The sequence below is a fragment of the Phodopus roborovskii genome, unplaced genomic scaffold (assembly GCF_943737965.1).
Source record: "Phodopus roborovskii unplaced genomic scaffold, PHOROB, whole genome shotgun sequence".
Classification (NCBI taxonomy): Eukaryota; Metazoa; Chordata; class Mammalia; order Rodentia; family Cricetidae; genus Phodopus; species Phodopus roborovskii.
In genome coordinates this window covers 5,935,063-5,953,945 of record NW_026126418.1, presented here as the reverse complement: position 1 = coordinate 5,953,945, position 18,883 = coordinate 5,935,063, and the positions used below count along the sequence as shown (strand labels likewise).

The 18,883-nt window shown below is 41.1% G+C and overlaps 1 protein-coding gene across 4 annotated transcripts in view; it reads left to right on the top strand.

The window, feature by feature from the left end:
• The window catches only part of Pamr1 (peptidase domain containing associated with muscle regeneration 1), a 90,147-nt gene extending 74,052 nt beyond the window's left edge, over positions 1–16,095 (top strand). For 3 of the 4 annotated variants that reach the window (XM_051184068.1, XM_051184065.1, XM_051184066.1), the window contains 5 exons: positions 6,537–6,749; positions 8,573–8,639; positions 11,687–11,919; positions 13,173–13,465; positions 15,029–16,095. In XM_051184068.1, coding sequence (XP_051040025.1) covers positions 6,537–6,749; positions 8,573–8,639; positions 11,687–11,919; positions 13,173–13,465; positions 15,029–15,565 — 1,343 coding nt within the window. In that variant the 3' untranslated portion in view covers positions 15,566–16,095. The remainder of the gene's footprint in view (positions 1–6,536; positions 6,750–8,572; positions 8,640–11,686; positions 11,920–13,172; positions 13,466–15,028) is intronic. The other variant, XM_051184067.1, reaches the window with a different exon arrangement.
• Positions 16,096–18,883: the final 2,788 nt, after the last annotated feature.

Genomic DNA, 18,883 nt, shown 5'->3' with positions numbered 1-18,883 from the left:
TCCTGGGATGTACAGACTATGGGACATTTAATAAAAGGCAGAGAACAGCAGATGTTGACATTAGATACTTAACAGAGAGGACCCAGGATGTCTTGCCTGGTCCTTGAGAGCCTAACTAGAGGAACAGCATAGAAAATAATAATAATACACAAGAAACCTTCATGTGTTGATATTTTATGACTGCAAAATTTGAAAACAAAATATAAAGAAGCAAAAGCTATCCTTAGTGTTATATGCCATAGATAATGGCTATTTTAGAGTATAGTCTCCTCATTCCATGCCCCCTCACTGCTTTGTAAACTATATGTGAGTTTCTTCATGTTTTTGGGAATTTGAGGCTATGAATATTAGGATATTTTTCAGCTACTTTCTCTTAGAACATTGCCTTTCTTCCATTTTATCTCCCAGGGACACCAGTTTACATGGATATTCATTTTTCTATACATGTTTATGTTCCTATACATTTTCACCTTTGGCCATTTAGGCTTAGTTATGATTCTTTTCTTGTAATTTTTTTTTTTAGCTTTTTAGTGCTCTTCAGCCTCATTAGATTTTCTATTAAATTGTATTTTCCTGTAGTCATATTTCAAGGTTTACCGTTTCCTGCTAAAGTTATCTTGTCTTTGGTTTCTTGAGCATATTCAGCATAGATACTTTTTCAAGTGGTGTCACAAAACTATATTATCTAGAGCTTTAATGAAGCTCCTATTGCCTGTTTCTCTTGGTTTATAGTAATGTGGTCATGTCTTCCATCTTGGTCAGTTGTGGCACCTACAGAATGGCAAAGGTTGAGTGATTTAGCACATATTTTTCCATAGTCACAGAGGCTAAGAAGTTCAACTTCAAGACACTAGAAGTTGGATTGTCCAATGAAGATGTACTTCCCAGTTCATATGTGTTACAGTCTTGCTGAATCCCCAAGTGAAGGAAGGCAAGAGATAACTGTCTGGATTCCATTTTCTAAAGGCTTTGTCTTCATGCTTTACTTACCAAACATTCTATCTTTGAAAGCCACACTATTGGAAGTAGTTAGGATTTCAACACAGGTCATTTGAGGGAGACACAGTATTTACTCCATTGAATATTCCATTGGATCCTTTCTTAGAAGTATAATTGGATCTATCCTGATGACATTATATATGCAATAAATTAAAACAACTCAATGTCCTCAGAATTCTCTGTCCTGAGTTCTCACCAAGTTTCAGCTACTCTGTTGATTTAACGGTGGCTTTTCTTAGCTCAGGAGTAAGATGTGCTATATGAAAAGTTTACATATGACCTGATTTGACAAATGTTATGTTGTAAAACGTACACATTGAAAAATTGTGAAAATAGAGTCATATCCTCACAGCTTGGGTAGAGATAATTATATATTCCAAATTAGCTTCTCTTTCATTCTTATTTTAAAGCCTTCCCAGTGAGAGAAATGAATGACTTAAAGGTTCAAGAACTCCTCAGTGTTCAAACCCACAGTCAATGTAGCAGATGTATGTATGATCTCTGAGGGTCTAGCCCATGCTAGATCATAGTGTGTGAGTCTATCATACTATGAAAGTGTCTCCTTCCAAGGAAAGAAAAAAAATCTAGCTCTCAGGTTCACCTGTCCAACCTTCTGCAGAAGTTGATGTGGCTGCAGTACAGCACTGGCCTTCAATACCATCCAATCTCTCTTGACCACGAGAAAGGCTCAAAATGGATAAAGAACACAGCGTGTGTTACATAAACTTTAGCCCTCAGATTGACTAGCTGAACCCAGATTTAAGTAAAAGCCAGAGCTAGGCAGTCAAGTTGGTGGTCATGGCCAAGTCAATTACTCTGCCCCATATAGGCAAAGTGCTGTCAACCCCACACCAGTTGATTGTTACTATGTGGATGCCTAGATCCAGGAATTTCAGTTCTGAATCTCGTGAAAGGTCAGTAACTTGACTTAAAATCTCCCAATTACTATGTCATCACTAATTGCATAATTTTAAACATGCTGGTGGGATATACTGTGCTTTTTATTATATTCTCTGTGTTGCAGCAATGGCCTTTTGGCTGTGTGTTCAGAATTGAATGCATCTGCACTAGAGAAAGGCAATAGTCTTGGTTGTTTCCTCTGCCTGATTCTCCCACACCAGTCATTTTTGAAAGCAGCACTGAGGTTCTCTGAGTCCATTTGAGGCGGAGAGCCTTGTTATGCCATCTGAGTATTTTTGAACAGCTTGCTCAGTGAGGTCTCTTTTCTTACAGTTAAAATAGGAGCTTAGGATTCACTCATAAGAGGAGCTGTTTATATTACATAACCCCAAGGCACAGAGATTATGATTGATCTATTGCCATATGGCCTGGACAGTCTCCGAGTAGAGGCAAACCACTCATTTGACTGGTTTTAGCAGTCTTCCCAAATGACACATAGACATAATATTTATTTATTTTTAATTTTTGAATATTTTAGAGGTATTATCTGAATGGAAATTCTCTTCTTGCCTGTGGGCAAGTAAATAAATTGCTGAGAAGATAATTGGGGCAGTTATAGGAAGAAAGGCCTATAGAATGTAGAATTGCATTACTTGGGGACTGTTCCAGAAGAATGAATGTGTGCCTTGGAATAAATGACTGAAAAGAAATCAGGGATGGCACTGGAGAGATGGCTCACATGTTGCTCTTTCGGAAAACCCAGGTTCCATTCCCAGCACCCACATGGAGGGTCCCAACAATCCAGTTCAAGGAATCTGATCTCCCTCTTCTGATCTCTGCAGGCATCAGGCCTGCACATAACACACACACACACACACACACACACACACACACACACACACACACAGCCCCAAATAACACACAGAGATGCTGTATTATATATAAAGCTGTTGGCCTGTTATTAGCTTACTACTGTTTCTTATTGGCTAGCTCTGTCTTAAATATTAACCCATTTCTATTAATCTAAGTGTTTCCACGTTGTCTTATCTTACCAGAGAGAAGCTCTGGAGTTCTTCTCCCTCAAGTCTCTACATGTTGAATCTCATCCTACCTCTTCCTCAATCCTCTTTGTCTCCTAGTCCCACCTATCTTGCGTTCCTATCGGCCAAAAGGGTTTTATTCATTAACCAATAAGAGAAACATATTTACAGAATGACATCTTCCATCATCTCCTCTTTTCTGTCTAAATAAAAAGAAGAGTTTTAACTTTAACATAGTAAAATATATGACAAAACAATTATCAAATAAGAACTATTGTTAACAATATTTAGTCCATTAACATTTAGCAAGATTAAAAATATTCCATCATCTATCCTATATTTGTGAGTCTAACATCTTATATGCAACTTATCTTTAATGCTACCTAAGGAAAACTATAACCATAACTGTCTGTCTTCAACTCCATCAAAGACCACAGAAGGACAATATATAAACTCTAGAACTGACAGAGACAACTTGCCTGGTCAGTCACCCAAAGTTCTGTAATGTACCATCTTCAGCCCATAGGCCAGAGTGTGTCTGGAAGATCCCTCAGCAAAGCAGGAAATTTTAAACTGTCACCTGTGTTGGCAGTTTGTCAGTCACTTTTCTCTGTGTCCTGCAGAATGTCTGACAGACTCTTCCATGAAGCAGGAACCCTGTAGCAATGTCCATCTTGTATCAGCAGTCACTTTCCTGTGGGTCCTGCATGTCCAGTTTATACAGCATAAAGTCAAATAGTCCAGACAAGAGTAGTATCTTGGCCAAATGGCTAGTCTTGCCATATTGAAAACAAACTCCATAATGAGTTTCTTCGATGTCCACTTTCCTTTCTGACGCAGGTGGTATTTCCAGAAGCAGTTGTGCCTCACTGTTAAGAAAAACCCTAAGCCATTTGAAATGCTATATTCTATAGGTCTTTTAAAGGTTTGAAGAATATTTACCCATCTCAACTATATCCCTGTATATCTAGAAAACCTAACTAACTTAACTCTAAGTTTTGACTATCATAGGTAACTATATATAATCTGTGCTAAATGTTACATTACATTTCTAAATGAGCCATATAAACACAATATCTAAACACGAAGAGAAATATACAATCACAAAATTGACCTTAAATTTGTATTAATAAATGAAAATCCATTTGGAAACAAAGTATTTATATCTAAACCATAATCCCCTTTTTACCTTTAAAAAGAGATTGATTATGGTCATTAACCATTTGTACCTAAACCCATTTAAATGAAAACAAACAAAATATTTGGGAATTTGGGTGTCATTCTTTCCAAACTGCTTCCTGCTTGTAGGGGGCACTCTCATGGCGATCCTAAGAAGATGCAGAAATCCTGGCTGTAGTGGTCTGCAAGGCTGCCCTGTCCCAGCTGTTTTGAATGTTGGATCACCTGGGACACTGCTACAGGGAGTTTTGCTTGATCAAACCATGTTAGTCTAGAAGGAATCCACATTTTCTGTGGAAACAAAAGTAGAAATTCTTTTCCCCAATAACCTGTCCTTATGTTTAAATTTTGGAGTCAAAGCATTTTTAAAATATATAAATTGGATTAATTCAGCAGCCTTGATAATCAAATGTGTTTTAGTAGTTGTTCCTTCCTTAGCAATTGAGCAATTCAAAGACAACACAATAGCATACAGTATCCAGATTCTTTGTGTGCTTTTCATCTTCTCATGGCTATTTTATTACCCTATTTCTTTTACTTCTATTTTTTCATTTTTTGAGCCAGAGTTTTCCTGTGTAATTTTGGCTGCCCTGGAATTTACTCTGTATACAAGGTTCACTTTGAAATCACAGAGTTCTGTTTGCCTCTGTCTCCCGAGTGTTGGAATTAAAGGTTTGTGCCATCACACCCAGCTATTCTCTCCAGCTGCTCATACTTAGCACTGAATTGTTAGCAGTGCTTCTTAAAAACTGTGTGGTTTTTTGCCGCTTCTGATGAGTCAGGAAATCTCCCTTAAAAGAGCAGTGCAAATCTCTGCTTGTCTCTAGCAAAACAGAGTCCAATCGAGAAAAATGCTGTAAGAAGCCTTGCTTGTCTCTATTCTTTTGTTTTTAAAACCCCTTTTTAAGCTTTTGTCAAGTTTTAAGTGAAAGTTCTAGGGTTCACATTGTGGCACCATTTTGTTATGAATGTTGGGTGCCATTTTGTTACAAGTAGTTTTCTTGCCAGCCTGGTCCCAGAGCATTGCCAGCCCCAAATAACACACAGAGACATTGTATTAGATATAAAGGTGTTGGCCTGTTACTAGCATTTCTTATTGACTAGCCCTGTCTTAAATATTAACCCATTTCTATTAATCTAAATGTTTCCACATGGTCTTGGCTTACCGGAGAAAGGGCCTGGAGTTCTGCTCTCTCCATCCTCCATGTTGAATTTCTTTCCTACCTCTCCCTGAATTCTCCTTGTCTTCTGGTCCCGCCTATCTTGCTTTTCTATTGGCCAACAGTGCTTTATTCATTAACCAATAAGAGAAACATATTTACAGAATGACATATCCCATCAGAGCCTTTGGTTCCAAACTCAATAATTAAAGGTGGGATTCTTCAGGAGACTAGCTGTCTTTTTCTAGGCTGGTCATATTCATTACTGTGTCATAATCTATTTCAGACAATAATGCAATGAATTCAATAGAGTATTTCCAGGCCATGGCTGAAATGCCCAGAATAGCTGTTAATGCCATTTTGACTTTAAGTCTCTGTCCAACAGAAATGAAAGAATAGAATTTTTGTTTTGCTTTTTTGGTAATGAGTGTTAACTGTGCAGATGGAAAGTTCTATTTGGAGATCAGGGAAGTCTGCTAGATCTACAGTTATAGTATACAGTGCTATTTTGTTTTATATTATTTTGTGTGTATGGGTGTCTTGCCTGCATCTGTGTCTGTGAACCATTTACACTGATGCCTGAGGGCCACAAGAGGGAGTTAGATCTATAGACAGTTGTGAGATACTATGTGGATGCTGAGAATTGAACTCCAGTCTTCTGGAAGAGCAGTTGATGCTCCCAATCGCTGAACCATTTCTCTGACTTCCCCAATGTCATGTTTTTTGTTTTGTTTTGTTTTTTTTTTCTTTTTTTAACTAAAAGTTTTAACATGCTGTTTTCTTCCTAGAGATGAAAACTGAAGTCTCAGTCCATTTCAGATATGCACTCTTGTTTGAACTCAATTCTGTTTTCTTAGTCCACAACATAAGGAGGAAATGGGTAGAATCTGGCTTAATTGCCTGTTAGAAATTGAAACATGCGACAATACCACCAAAAAATTAGGTGACATATTTATATTGTTCAGGCTTTCCCAGCTTCTACAGTTTGAGAAAGAAATGAATAGTATCATTAAGTCCCAGACTTAGTGTTCAACTGATTTATGTTTAGAATGGATGATTTCCCCATTGAATTCATAAAGCAAGGCTAAGACACAATTACCACATGCCTCCATGAAGTTCCTCTTGGGGTGTCTTCTAAGCACTGTTGTTAATTCTCTGTTGCTGTATTTTTAATTCAATGAAATGTGAGAAGAGTCTACTCTGAAATCGGATGACTCAGACTTTTAACAGTTCTTCTTTCTTCTTCTCCCACTTCTAGTCCTTGAAGAAAGAAACTGCTCAGACCTTAGGGACCCAGTCAATGGATACAAGAAAATCACAGGAGGTCCGGGGCTCCTCAGTGAGCACCACGTAAAACTTGGCACAGTTGTGTCATTCTTTTGTAATGGCTCATACGTTCTCAGTGGCAATGAGAAGAGAACTTGCCAGCAGGATGGCGAGTGGTCAGGGAAGCAGCCCATCTGTGTAAAAGGTAACCCAGGGATGTGGATGTTTCTAGATTCTGTAGATGTGCATAGAGTTGTTGTAATTCTGTTATAGCTCCCATGCTTGCTTTTACGCCCCTGGAGTAATGTTTTCTTGTAGGCTCACCCTTAAACCAGTTGTGACTCTTGTCTTGGAAAGTATCTTTTAAAACTTTCACCTCTTTTTTTCTGGACCCCAAGAAGACCCCACTCTCCTCTCAGGTAATGGAGAAGATTGGTTTGGGGAAGTTGACAAGGTTGAATTTTAGATATGTAAATCCAAGGATAGAGTTTGTAAGCCTTTGCTTAGCTGCCTTTGTCATACCTCTAATAAAAGAGTCAATAAGCACATATTCCTGGCCACCTGTGAGAGGAGGCTATAGCTGTAGATGGCTGAAAACAAACATAGCAGCCCTTGAAACATCTAATGGGCAATTATAAGAACAAATGAGTAGTTCAGGAGAGAGAGAGAGAGACAGAGACAGACAAAGACAGAGAGAGAGACAGAGATCAGAGAGAGAGAAAGAGAGAGAGACAGAGACAGACAGAGACAGAGAGACACAGAGAGAGACAGAGATCAGAGAGAGAGAGAGAGAGAGAGAGAGAGAGAGAGAGAGAGAGAGAGAGAGAGAAGTATTCTTGAATAGAGGAGATGGTGTGAGGTTTAGGATCCGTAGCAATCAGTAGGGATTTAAGGATGCTAAGAGGAGCTGGGATGGTACTCTGAATGAAAGACAGAAGTGTGTGTAAATGGAAGTGGAAGCATTTGTCTTATGGTAAACTCACAGCAAGCCAGTCTAGAAAGTAGCATCTAAAATATAGGTTGGGAACAGAGAACCCTGGAGTGTTGTGTAGCAAGGCTGGAGCCCCCATCACAGTGGAGACGGCATTTCTCCCTGACTTTACCTAGTTGTTTTGGACTGACACCGCCTTAACTGAAAAGAAAAAGTGTGTTCATGTCCTAGATTGTCAAGATCATTGCCCCCACTCTCCACTCCCTCTGCTGGGTGTTTGTCAACAACCCGAATCACGAGGAAAGGAGTAAAAGAGAAAAGGGATAAATGTGAAAGGGCTAAATCACTTTAGACTGTTGCCAGAAGCGACTTTCATCCCCCATCACAGGGCCTGATGTTTTATTTCATTAAGTATGGGAACGGTGTTGCATATGTCCTTGGAGGTTTTTGTCAACTTTTCTCTTACAAATTAATACAACCAAAGTACTCTAAGTTGCTAATTAGAAAAATGTTGGCTGCTAGATTGGGAAAGTGAGATGGGAAGGATTCATTTTCCCTGGAAAAAAAAAGAAAAAAAAAAAAGATTTCAGTGAATTGAAACTGGGCTTCGAGTTGTCCTCTGGTGACTGCAAGAGACCTTCATTGCAGAGACAGGACAAGGAATGGTTGGTTACTTGGGACTTATTTACAATTGGCCCTGTGGTCTGGTTTGAACAAGGACTTTTTAATTCCCTCTGTAGGCTATATTCTGAACCTTCACTCTGAGTTTTATCCCATTATGATCTACTTTGCTAACGCCATTCCTATGAACAGATGGCCCCAATCTTTGAAGTGCCACTGTCCCAAATCCCAAATCACCTTGGCGGAATAGTTTTTTTTTTTTTTTTGGGGGGGGGGACTACTGGATTCTCCAGAGGTAGCTGCTAGGTTAGGTGACAAGCACCTGGCATCCTGCTAAGTGTACTGTTGAAGTGTGTCTAAAGCATTCAGTCTCAAAGACATACAGTATCTGGAAGGGTGGGGATCAGGTATTATTCTGAGTGGTGTGGTATGAACAGTGAAGATGGGATTATACAGCATGGCTTATCTGTTTCTAGCCTGCCGGGAACCAAAGATCTCAGACCTGGTGAGAAGGAGAGTCCTCTCCATGCAGGTTCAGTCAAGGTAAGAACAAGCCCCTTTCAGAGCTAATGACTATCTCCCTTCTCCACTTGCATTTGGCCAAAGGAAGCCTGGCATTTCTTAGGGACATTTAGTGCTAGCGGGTCATAAAAGAATGGGGCTTGTTAGATGGAGGCTCATTAGCCAGCTGCTTTTGGCCAAGAGGTAGCTACTCCTGGAAGAGGTACAAGTTTTACTGGATCGTGGGAAAGCAGATGGCCGATGAGAAGAAGAGAGGCTTCCCTGATGATCTTTGAAGAGCTGGAGTTTAGTACTTTAGTCTTCCTGAAATGACTGCTTCTTTATTATGGCAGCCTCTAGGAGTTGGCAATCCTGCCAAATACTGTAGCCAGCTAGGGTTTAGGAAGATGGTCTTGATGGTGACCAACCAGATGAGGCATACTGGTAGAGCCCAGTAGCTAGAAATATATGACCAGTCTTGATGAGGGATATGAACTCTTGTACATACCCAATGTTTCTCTTAGAAAGACAGACGAACCTCACCTTGTGGCAAGAAAGATCATTTCTACTGTCTTCCTATATATCTTCTTCCTTACTCTCTCTCTTGCAGTTGTAAAGACATCCCTGGTTTTCTTCTACCAGTCCAAGCATAATTCTGTTTCAGAATTATGGCTTGTTCAGTCTGGAAACTGCTTCTACTGATCTCACAGAGGCTTAGCACCACCTTTCAATTCTCTGCCCTTTTCTTACCCAGCAAAGAGATAATATCTGACTGCTCTTTCATGATTATTTAAAAAATGTTCTATAGTATTGAGGAATTAACTCAGAGCTTAATACATGGTAGATAAACACTTTACTACTACATCCCCAGCCCTCAGCTGTCATTCAAGCAAAACTAGCAATGACATATGTATCTTGATACCACATCAGGCTGCTTCCATTACCTGGTGTTCTCTGACTTTCACCATGATTCTGAATTTTGTCAGCAAGTCCTTTCTCTCTCTCTCTGTCTCTGTCTCTTTCCTTTTTCTCTTTCTCTCCTCCTATCTGTTTCTCTCCCTCCCCCATCTCCTTTCTCTGCTTCCACCTCAAATGTACAACTTTCAAGTAAAGGAATTTTGCTTGCTTTGTTCATGCTAAAGTTTTCTTGCTCGATTCCACTTCCGTCACATAGAAACCATTCAGTAGATAGTTCTTGAATGGATAAATTTGATTGACAGTCAAGGGTTCAAAATCTACCTCTGCCTCTCTTTAATCCTAGTTATGTTTAAGCAACTTCCTGAAGTTAGCGGGCCTTCATTTTCTCATTTGAAAACAAGAGTTATTAATAATGCTCCTGGAGGATTTCTGTAAGGGTTAAAACCACACCAACAGATGACATCGACAGCACATTTGCTGTGTGCCAGCTGTTGCTCCTGTCATTATCCATGGGCATTCTTTATTATTACTTACATCTTTTTTAACATGTCCTTGCATATGTGGAAACCGAGGTTCAGGGAAGCTAAGTAACTTGCTCCAAGGCCTGAACAAGAGGCCTCTTCAAAGCAGAACTACTCGGATTGTCCTCTGGTGAAGATCACCATTCACAGCATCTCACCGTGCTCAGGCTCGTGTCCATATTTGTCATCCTCCAGGCAAGGTGTTCCCTTGGGAACAAAGGCAGTGGAATGCAGACTGCCTCATTTCTCCTCTTTCCCTGGTTTCCCTGGAGTGGCCTCTCTGCTAAGTGCAATCGCTGGCCCCCAAGAAGACAGACACCCTGCTTAGGTGACGATGCCTGTACAGGGACCCTGCACTACAGAAAGAGACAATAGGGCTTCCTACTGTTATAGCAGTCTTTGTGGAAGGTTAGATAGCAAGATGCTGGGTGACTCCTGCAACTGGGAAAACGAGACTAAAATGTACTTAAGTGTCTTTTCAGAAGATAGCTCCTGGAGTGGGGGTATCCTCATGTTCTGCAGCCTCCTGAAACAAATAGTTTCAGTCCAAAAGGTAGACATACTGCACATTCTGAAGCTCCCAGACCTGGTTATAAACAGCATGGATATTTGTTGAATGAAGTGGACTGAATGTTTCCTGGGCCAAACACCATAGAGATACAAGAAATTGATTTCATTTTAAACAACATCAGATTGCTATGGCAGAGACTCTAGGATGGAAATTGTGTCTGCTAAATACTGTCTTGGGTGTCATCTTTCTTTACTGCATTCCAAAAGCACCCCTCCCCCAAGTAGCTCTCTGAGCTTCATTTCCTATTCATTATTACACAGGGATGAAGACATTAGTTCCTGAAGGAATCTCAGTTTGCAGACTGACAGCCATTATGCACCAATATAAAGCAATCCCAAGCTGCAGGATATGTGCATCTCTCCCCAAAGAACATCCCTAGGGGACTCAACTTCAGGGCTCATTTAATGCCCCCTTTCACATTTACATGCAAGTTTTTGTGTTTCTCCCAAGCAGTGTTGCTTGAGAGAAAGTTCAAGTCTCTGAGGTGAACTAATTACATTTGCTAATTGCCAAATCAAGCTACTGTATCAACACAGTTTAGTTCAAGTCAATTCCTAATACTGCCCCATTATGATAATGTTTAGGGAAAAGAATGTGCCTGGCTTTCTCTCATTCAAATTAACTCCCTTTACTATTTAATTTTGCAATTAAATGTTCTCTCTCTCTCTCTCTCTCTCTCTCTCTCTCTCTCTCTCTCTCTCACACACACACACACACACACACTGCACCTTTGGATAGCAATATTATGTCAGACTTTATCGTGATTAAAACCCTAGGTACTTGGAAACATGCCAGGAACAAAGGAGTACAATATCTAGTGACCTAAGAGAGTATATTCAGTAGCAAAAGGAGAGTGAGGAAGGGAAGGGAAAAGGAAGAGTAGGCGGGAGGGAGGAAATGAGAGGAAGAAGAAGCAAGAGGGAAGAGAAAGAAGAAGTGGGTAGACAAAGATGGGGAAAAGGACAGAGACAGAAAATGGGAAGTGGGAAGTGTTTTTTTCTCCTGTAACCCTCAGCAGCATAGGAATTGGATGCTGAAGTTTTGCTTTTCTTTTTCTGGTCCTTTGTGCCTTGATCCAGGGAGACACCATTACACCAGCTTTATTCCACAGCCTTCAGCAAGCAGAAGCTGCAGGATGCCTCCACTAAGAAGCCAGTCCTTCCATTTGGAGACCTGCCCCCTGGGTACCAACATTTGCATACCCAGCTCCAGTATGAATGCATCTCACCCTTCTACCGCCGCCTGGGAAGCAGCAGGAGGACGTGCCTGAGGACTGGGAAGTGGAGTGGGCGTGCCCCATCCTGTATCCCAAGTGAGTCAGGCTCTTTTCCAACAACACCTGTGAAAAATTGTTGACATTGTTAAAGGCTTTTGTGGAAAGTTTAACTGAATGGGGCATGGTCTTCTATAGCTTTCCCTAGTTTGGTGACCTCCAGAGTTCCACAGCGAGAGCTCCCTCTTTTTGTTTTAAACTTACCATACAGGAAAATTAACTCTTAGAGGAGTATTTTCTTGTAGACAATTTATCATCTCTAGATAAACGAAAGAGCTACAACTAAACACCAAGTGGAGATAGAGTTAAAGCTGTGAGAGGGCCCCTGCCTGTGTCATCTTGACTACCTTGTGAAGGCTCCATTTTGCACTCATTATCCAATGATTTTGAGTAATTGCCATTAATCAAATGATGAGGTGATAGTAGTTAAAGGAGACAACACATGAAAGTTCTAGATTAGAGGCTTGCACATTCTCATCACCACCTTCATCCTCTTTGTGCAAAAAGAATAGTATGTCTGAGTTTGTTGTGGTCATGCTTATGGAGACAGTCAAGGGATTTTGTATGTTACATCATCCCTTTCAGTCTCCTCAAAAGGCCCTAAAGTCATAGTTATTTCTCTGCTTATTTTCTAGGCAAAGAAACCATGGATCTAAGGGGCCAACAATTCATCCCAAACTCCTCTTGTTTAATTGAACTACAAAGCTTCCACTTTTAACTCTAGATGTTATAGCCAACTGCATATCAGATAGTTGATTAATACCAAAGCGAGGGGTGCTAGGGAGATAGGTAAGCAATACATGTGCAAATATTAGTGACATGAGTTTGGCTGGGCACAGAGGCATGCACCTGTGATCCCATTTCTGAGTAGCAGAGATACAAGGATCCCTGGGGTTTGCTGGGCCCAAATTGTTGAGCCAAATTGTTGAGGTTCAGGGAGAGACCCTGTCTCAAAGAATAATGAGGAGGGAAATCAAGAAGGCATTAATACCTGGCATTCACTATTGATATTCACACACACACACACACACACACACATATATATATATATATATATATATATATACACACACACACACACACACACGTGTCTGTGTGCTAACACACATATATACAAACATAGAAATATATTAAATCAAATGAAAAGGAAGAGAAAACCAGGTTGGTTTACTTAATGGTTCTATTGGGGCTTCCCTTTCAGATTTGTGCTGTCTTGTTTGAATGACCCATTTGAGTGCCTTCAGATGGGAATGGTCTGAGTTAATCCTGTTAAACTGATGCTTTCTCCACAGTCTGTGGAAAAATCGAGAGTGTTACTTCTCCAAAGACCCAAGGGACCCGCTGGCCGTGGCAGGCAGCCATCTATCGGAGGACTAGTGGTGTGCATGACGGTGGACTGCACAAAGGGGCATGGTTCCTGGTCTGTAGCGGTGCCCTGGTGAATGAGCGTACCGTGGTTGTGGCTGCCCACTGTGTAACTGACCTGGGCAAGGTCACCATCATCAAGACAGCAGACCTCAAGGTTGTTTTGGGAAAATTCTACAGGGATGATGAGCGGGATGAGAAGACCATCCAGAACTTACGGGTGAGAGAGGGCTTTCTTGGAAATTGGAGCTTTGGCTTGACCAGCTATGAGCATAGGAAAACAGGGCCTGTGTCAGCCCTGCCACTTCAGCTTGTCAGTGTCTATCCCAAAGCCTAGCATGCAACAGGGGCTCAGAGTTTCATATTGACATATTCTGGACAGGGAAAGTTAGCAAACCATTCAGTTGTCCTGCACAATTTTGCTTCTTTTGAAAACAAGGTAGAGCCAGGTATCACCTATTACTGTCATCCTCTAAAGTCATTGATGTTACAGCAAAATATACATGGGCTTTATCTAGCAGCAGATACTGTATAAATTAGAGTATACCAAACATTGACGCTATTTATTTAATGGATATCTTTGTTTGAAATTATTTGTTCTAGGGATGTTGTGACTTGTTATTGTGCCTCAACTATGCAAATCAAGATAAATCAGTGGGTGTTTCTTGAATAAAACAAGAGAACTAATTGTCTATCATATTTGGATTTGGGAATTATCACAAGTAAGCCTTGAGGACACAGGTTTTATCCAGGATGCTCTTCACGCAATTCTTCTCACTTGTTCTGTACCTTTCTTCTATTCATCCACCTATTCATCTGTCCTATCCTCCTTTTCACCTGTCCATCCATTCTTCTACTTATCTTTCTAAGTATGTCTCAGTTTATCCATCTATCTATCCATTACTGAGCCCCTACAACAGACTATCCATGGAAAATAGAGAAGAATCAAACATGGCTATTTTCTTAGTCTAATGGAAGGGACAGATCAGTATGTCATGAACAATATTTCATAAGAGAAGCCCCCAAGGAAACAGGATCAAGTAATGGAACTATATATTTAAAAATTGGAAGATGGAATAGGAGTTTTTAGAAGCTCCTGTCAAGAATATTGTCTAGCAAGGCATAAAATGCACTGTGGAAAGGTTTTATAGAGTATCCTGAGAACATTCTTATAGACAGTCTTAGGGACTGTTGTTAGGAAACATAGCTCTATCTGACTGGCTTGAAGGTACATGAAATGCTTATAGTAGACTAGAGATTGTAAAACAGTAACTTACAGGGCATATACATGGATAGTGCTAACATGTAGGGCTTATACATGGATACTGCTAACATGTAGGGCTTATATATAAATAGTGCTAACTTGTAGGGCTTATACAAGGATAGTGCTAGCATATGTGTTCTTAATCAGTTGACTGAATATTAAATGATTGAGGTGTTTCAAAGAAAGACTTGGAGTCCATTATCACATCTTTGTATAGCAGTGATCATCTGAAACAAAACATCATCTGCCCACTTTAGATGGAGTATAAACACCCACTTCTATGGCCTTACCTATAGACTCCACTTATTTAATACCACTTTCCAGGCCCCATAGGCATTTGAGTTGACAGCTCTGAAAATGCAATGATTATTTTTTATAATTCCTTGAGCAAAGTATCTTCAAATAATTGTAGCTGTCACTTAAGACAATTTCTTGCAATAATTTGACTCCTAACTGGCCTCTTCTTGTCCACACTGGAGCTGGCTATTTACCACTGCTATCTCTTCTTTACATTTGTAGATTTCTGCTATCATTCTTCATCCCAACTACGATCCTATTCTGCTTGACGCTGATATCGCCATTCTGAAGCTCCTAGACAAGGCCCGCATTAGTACCCGTGTCCAACCTATCTGCTTGGCTAGCACTCGGGACCTCAGCACCTCCTTTCAGGAGTCCCACATCACAGTGGCTGGATGGAACATCCTGGCAGATGTGAAGAGCCCAGGTTTTAAGAATGACACACTACATTCTGGAATGGTTAGAGTGGTAGATTCACTGCTCTGTGAAGAACAACATGAAGACCATGGCATTCCAGTTAGTGTCACTGACAACATGTTTTGTGCCATCCAAGACCCCAGCACTCCTTCTGACATCTGCACTGCAGAGACAGGGGGCATCGCTACTTTGTCCTTCCCAGGCCGAGCATCCCCTGAGCCACGATGGCATCTGATGGGTTTGGTCAGCTGGAGCTATGATAAGACATGTAGCAATGGCCTGTCGACAGCCTTCACCAAGGTGTTGCCCTTCAAAGACTGGATTGAGAGAAACATGAAATGAACCAGCTGCAAGGCCACTGAGATGCTTTTCCCAGCATCCATCTGTATATATGGTATATGGCTCAGTGTGGACCTGAAGTATGATTTTGCCTATGATCTACCTTGGCTATAGAAAGATTTCTGGTTTCAGGGATATACCTCAGTAGAGGGTGAGTAGCATTTGCTTTCTGGCAGGGAACTGTTTTCCTGACTGCTTGGAATCCATCTAAAAGATGCCAGGACTTGCAAGAATTGAGTTTCACCAAAGAAAACCATGTGGATAGAAAAGAAAATCTCCTAGACCTTGTCTATCTCACAGTGATGTGAGTGTCATAGTCAGTTCTGGTTGAAAGTTTTGACCTGTGGGGGTGAAACTCTGGACTGTACCAGGCTTCAGGAAGAGCTCCAAAGAATAACCTGCATGACAGCCCAGGGCAAAGGAGCATGGATGTGGCGCCTGCTCCTGTGTACATCCTCACAAGATTTTCTGATCATTTTCCTTTCCAATCTTCTGTACACAATTCAATAAAACAAGGGTTGGCTTCTGACCTACAAAACAAAAGTGCTGCTCCCATTTTTGTATGCTGTTTTTATAAATTACAAGGATTTGGGCCAATAATTTGGTGAGGGCTCTTTAACATGTCTGTCAAAGGCTGTCTTCTGTATACTAGTCATTGGAGTTTATAGGGAGGGGCAGGCAAGTCAGATAACACCGAGAAGACAGCATGAGCCATGTGCTGGTTGGTCTTGACGGCACGTTCAGTTGGATGGAGAGTTGCCTGGGTTAGTAAAGCACAGCTCAGGTACCTGTGAGGCTGTTTCCAGGGAGCATTAGTCAAGAAGAGAAGAGTCGCCCTGATTGCGGGAAGCTTCCCACATTCCATCCTATTAGCTGGGGACTCAGGTGGAATAAAGGGGAAGGGGGAGAAAGCCAGCCAGTGCAGGCATTTTCTCTCTGCTTCCTGGCTGCCATGATCGAAACTGTTCCCCTCTTCCATGCTCTTTCCATTACATTGAAGAGAAAGCTCTGAGGCCATAAGCAAAAGAATCTCTCTTCTCTTCAACTATTTCTTTCATGTCAAAGCAACAAGAACGTTTAATGTGGGGTAACCGATTCCCTGATTCCATTCCAGGCTAGGTATAAAACTGCCTTGACCCCACAAATATTTTTTAAAATTACAGTTGTGTATTGTGTGTGTGTGTGTGCGCACGTGTGCGCGTGTGTATGTGTGTGTGTGTGTGTGTGTGTGTGTGTGTAAAGAGTGCTTGCCATCATACAAGTGTGGAGGCCACAGGACAGCTTTCAGGGTTAGTACCTTCCTCCCACCATATGGGCCCAGAAATCAAATTCAAATCACCAGGCACAGAGGCAAGTACGGTTACATACTGAGCCATGTGACCTGTCTGTACCTCCACTAGTCTATATTTCCAGCTAAGCTGAGTCAGAATCACATGTTTGCTTACACCAGGTTGATCTGCCAAGAACCCAAGGCTTTGAGGTTTCTTATAAGGTATATGAGTGTCCTTGGACGACCCTTCTCACTTCCACTAGAATATATTCTCTCTTGGGGCTTGACAAACACTTCTAATATTTTTCCCTCTTTTCTCATTACAAGTTTTCTCGCCCATAAGATATGGGCAATGAAACAATGGGGGGAAACTCCTCTGAGTTCATGCTGTTTCTTGGGCGTGTGTGATGGGTCTTTCCAATGCCTCGGTGTTTTCCTAATGTTTAGTGGAGGGTTTCCATGTGTCTCTGTGGTCCTTCCTGTTGACCAGGCTTTTCCTTTGCTCTTGTGGAGACTGGCATTCCTATATCTGGTGGTGACTGTCATTTGACCCTGGTCTGGTTCACTCAACTTACTGGCCATAGTGATAGCTTCTCTAGAGACTGCCAAGTCACATTCCCAGTGACACCTTCTTCTTGCTTTCGAAATTTACAGGGACTGCAAAGTCTTTTCTGTCCCATACAAGAGAAGAAAACTAAGTCTGTTACAAGAGAAGAAAACTAAGTGTGTTACAAAACATCATGGAAGACATTAGCTTCCTGTCCATCCAAACAGGAACTTCATTCTCTTGCTACCTGTATCAGAAAACTTTAGCCTTGATGACTTCAGTCCTAAGACAGGAGGTAAGGTTATGTTTGTGTTCCAGCTTTCTTCAGCACATTTGTGCCTTTATACAATTCTCAGAGCCAGAACAGAATTGTATCTACTTTTTAAAACTCATATATCCCTGGGGCTTTCCATGAGTTGCTTCTTACTCCCTTCACACAACCCTTCTCATCTTCATGGCTTAATCAAGGGGCAATGTATTAATTACTGCAAGTTACCCAACACTGGGTGATTTAAAAGAAGTCCCATTTATTCTCATATAGTTTGGGTAAGTTAGGAATTGGAGAGTAGTTTAATCTGAGGTAAGAGTCACCAGCAGCCTTGCTTAGGCTGGAGGATCAGGATCGAGTCTTCAGATAGTTATGAAGTTATTTAAAAATGGTGTTTTAAGAAAGCTAGGGCCTCAAAAAGTATGGTGGGAGTTAGGTCAAGGAGATCTGGACTCAAGTTCCTATTTTTCCATGTCCTGATTGGTACTGAGCAAGTCACTTAGCTTTTCTGCATTAGCTTGACATGTGTTGAGCAGTCATAAAAAGATATTGAGATATCTTAGTGATCTGTGACAACTGAGATGTATAAAGCACTGAAATCACACAGTTTGGTTCTCAAATGTTATCCCTATGGTCTAAGTGTCTAAGTGCTAAAGGCTTGTTAGCTAGCCTGTGGTGCTAGTGGCAGGTGGTATAACCTTTAGCGCATAGATTCTAGTACAAATTAGGTTATTGGAAGCTTTACTCTAAAGGAGCTATATGAGCTCTAGCCTCTCTCTCCAGTTTCCATCACGATGGGGCATTTTATTACCCACCATGTGCTCCTTCGATGATGTACCACCATAGGCTCAAGGCAATAGGACCAAATGACCATAGATTGAACCCTCTGGTACCACGAGCTAAAGTAAGCAATTTTTCCAAGTTATTCATCTCAGGTATTTTGACATAGCAGAGGAAAGCTGACTGCACAGATGTCATGTTATTTGGTGCCCATAATACTGGTCAGGGCCAGTAGTCCTTCTGTGCACAGCCTCACAAGGCTTCCACACCTGCCTCGATGGGCATTTCACACATTAGTACTCATTCTAACGTGTCTATCACCTGTCTATTTTGATTCTTGACCTGACCCCCCCCTATACACACACACACACACACACACACACACACACACACACACACACGCCAAACAACCTAGGTCATCATTTTCCACAATTTCTCTATACCTCCTTTACTGCA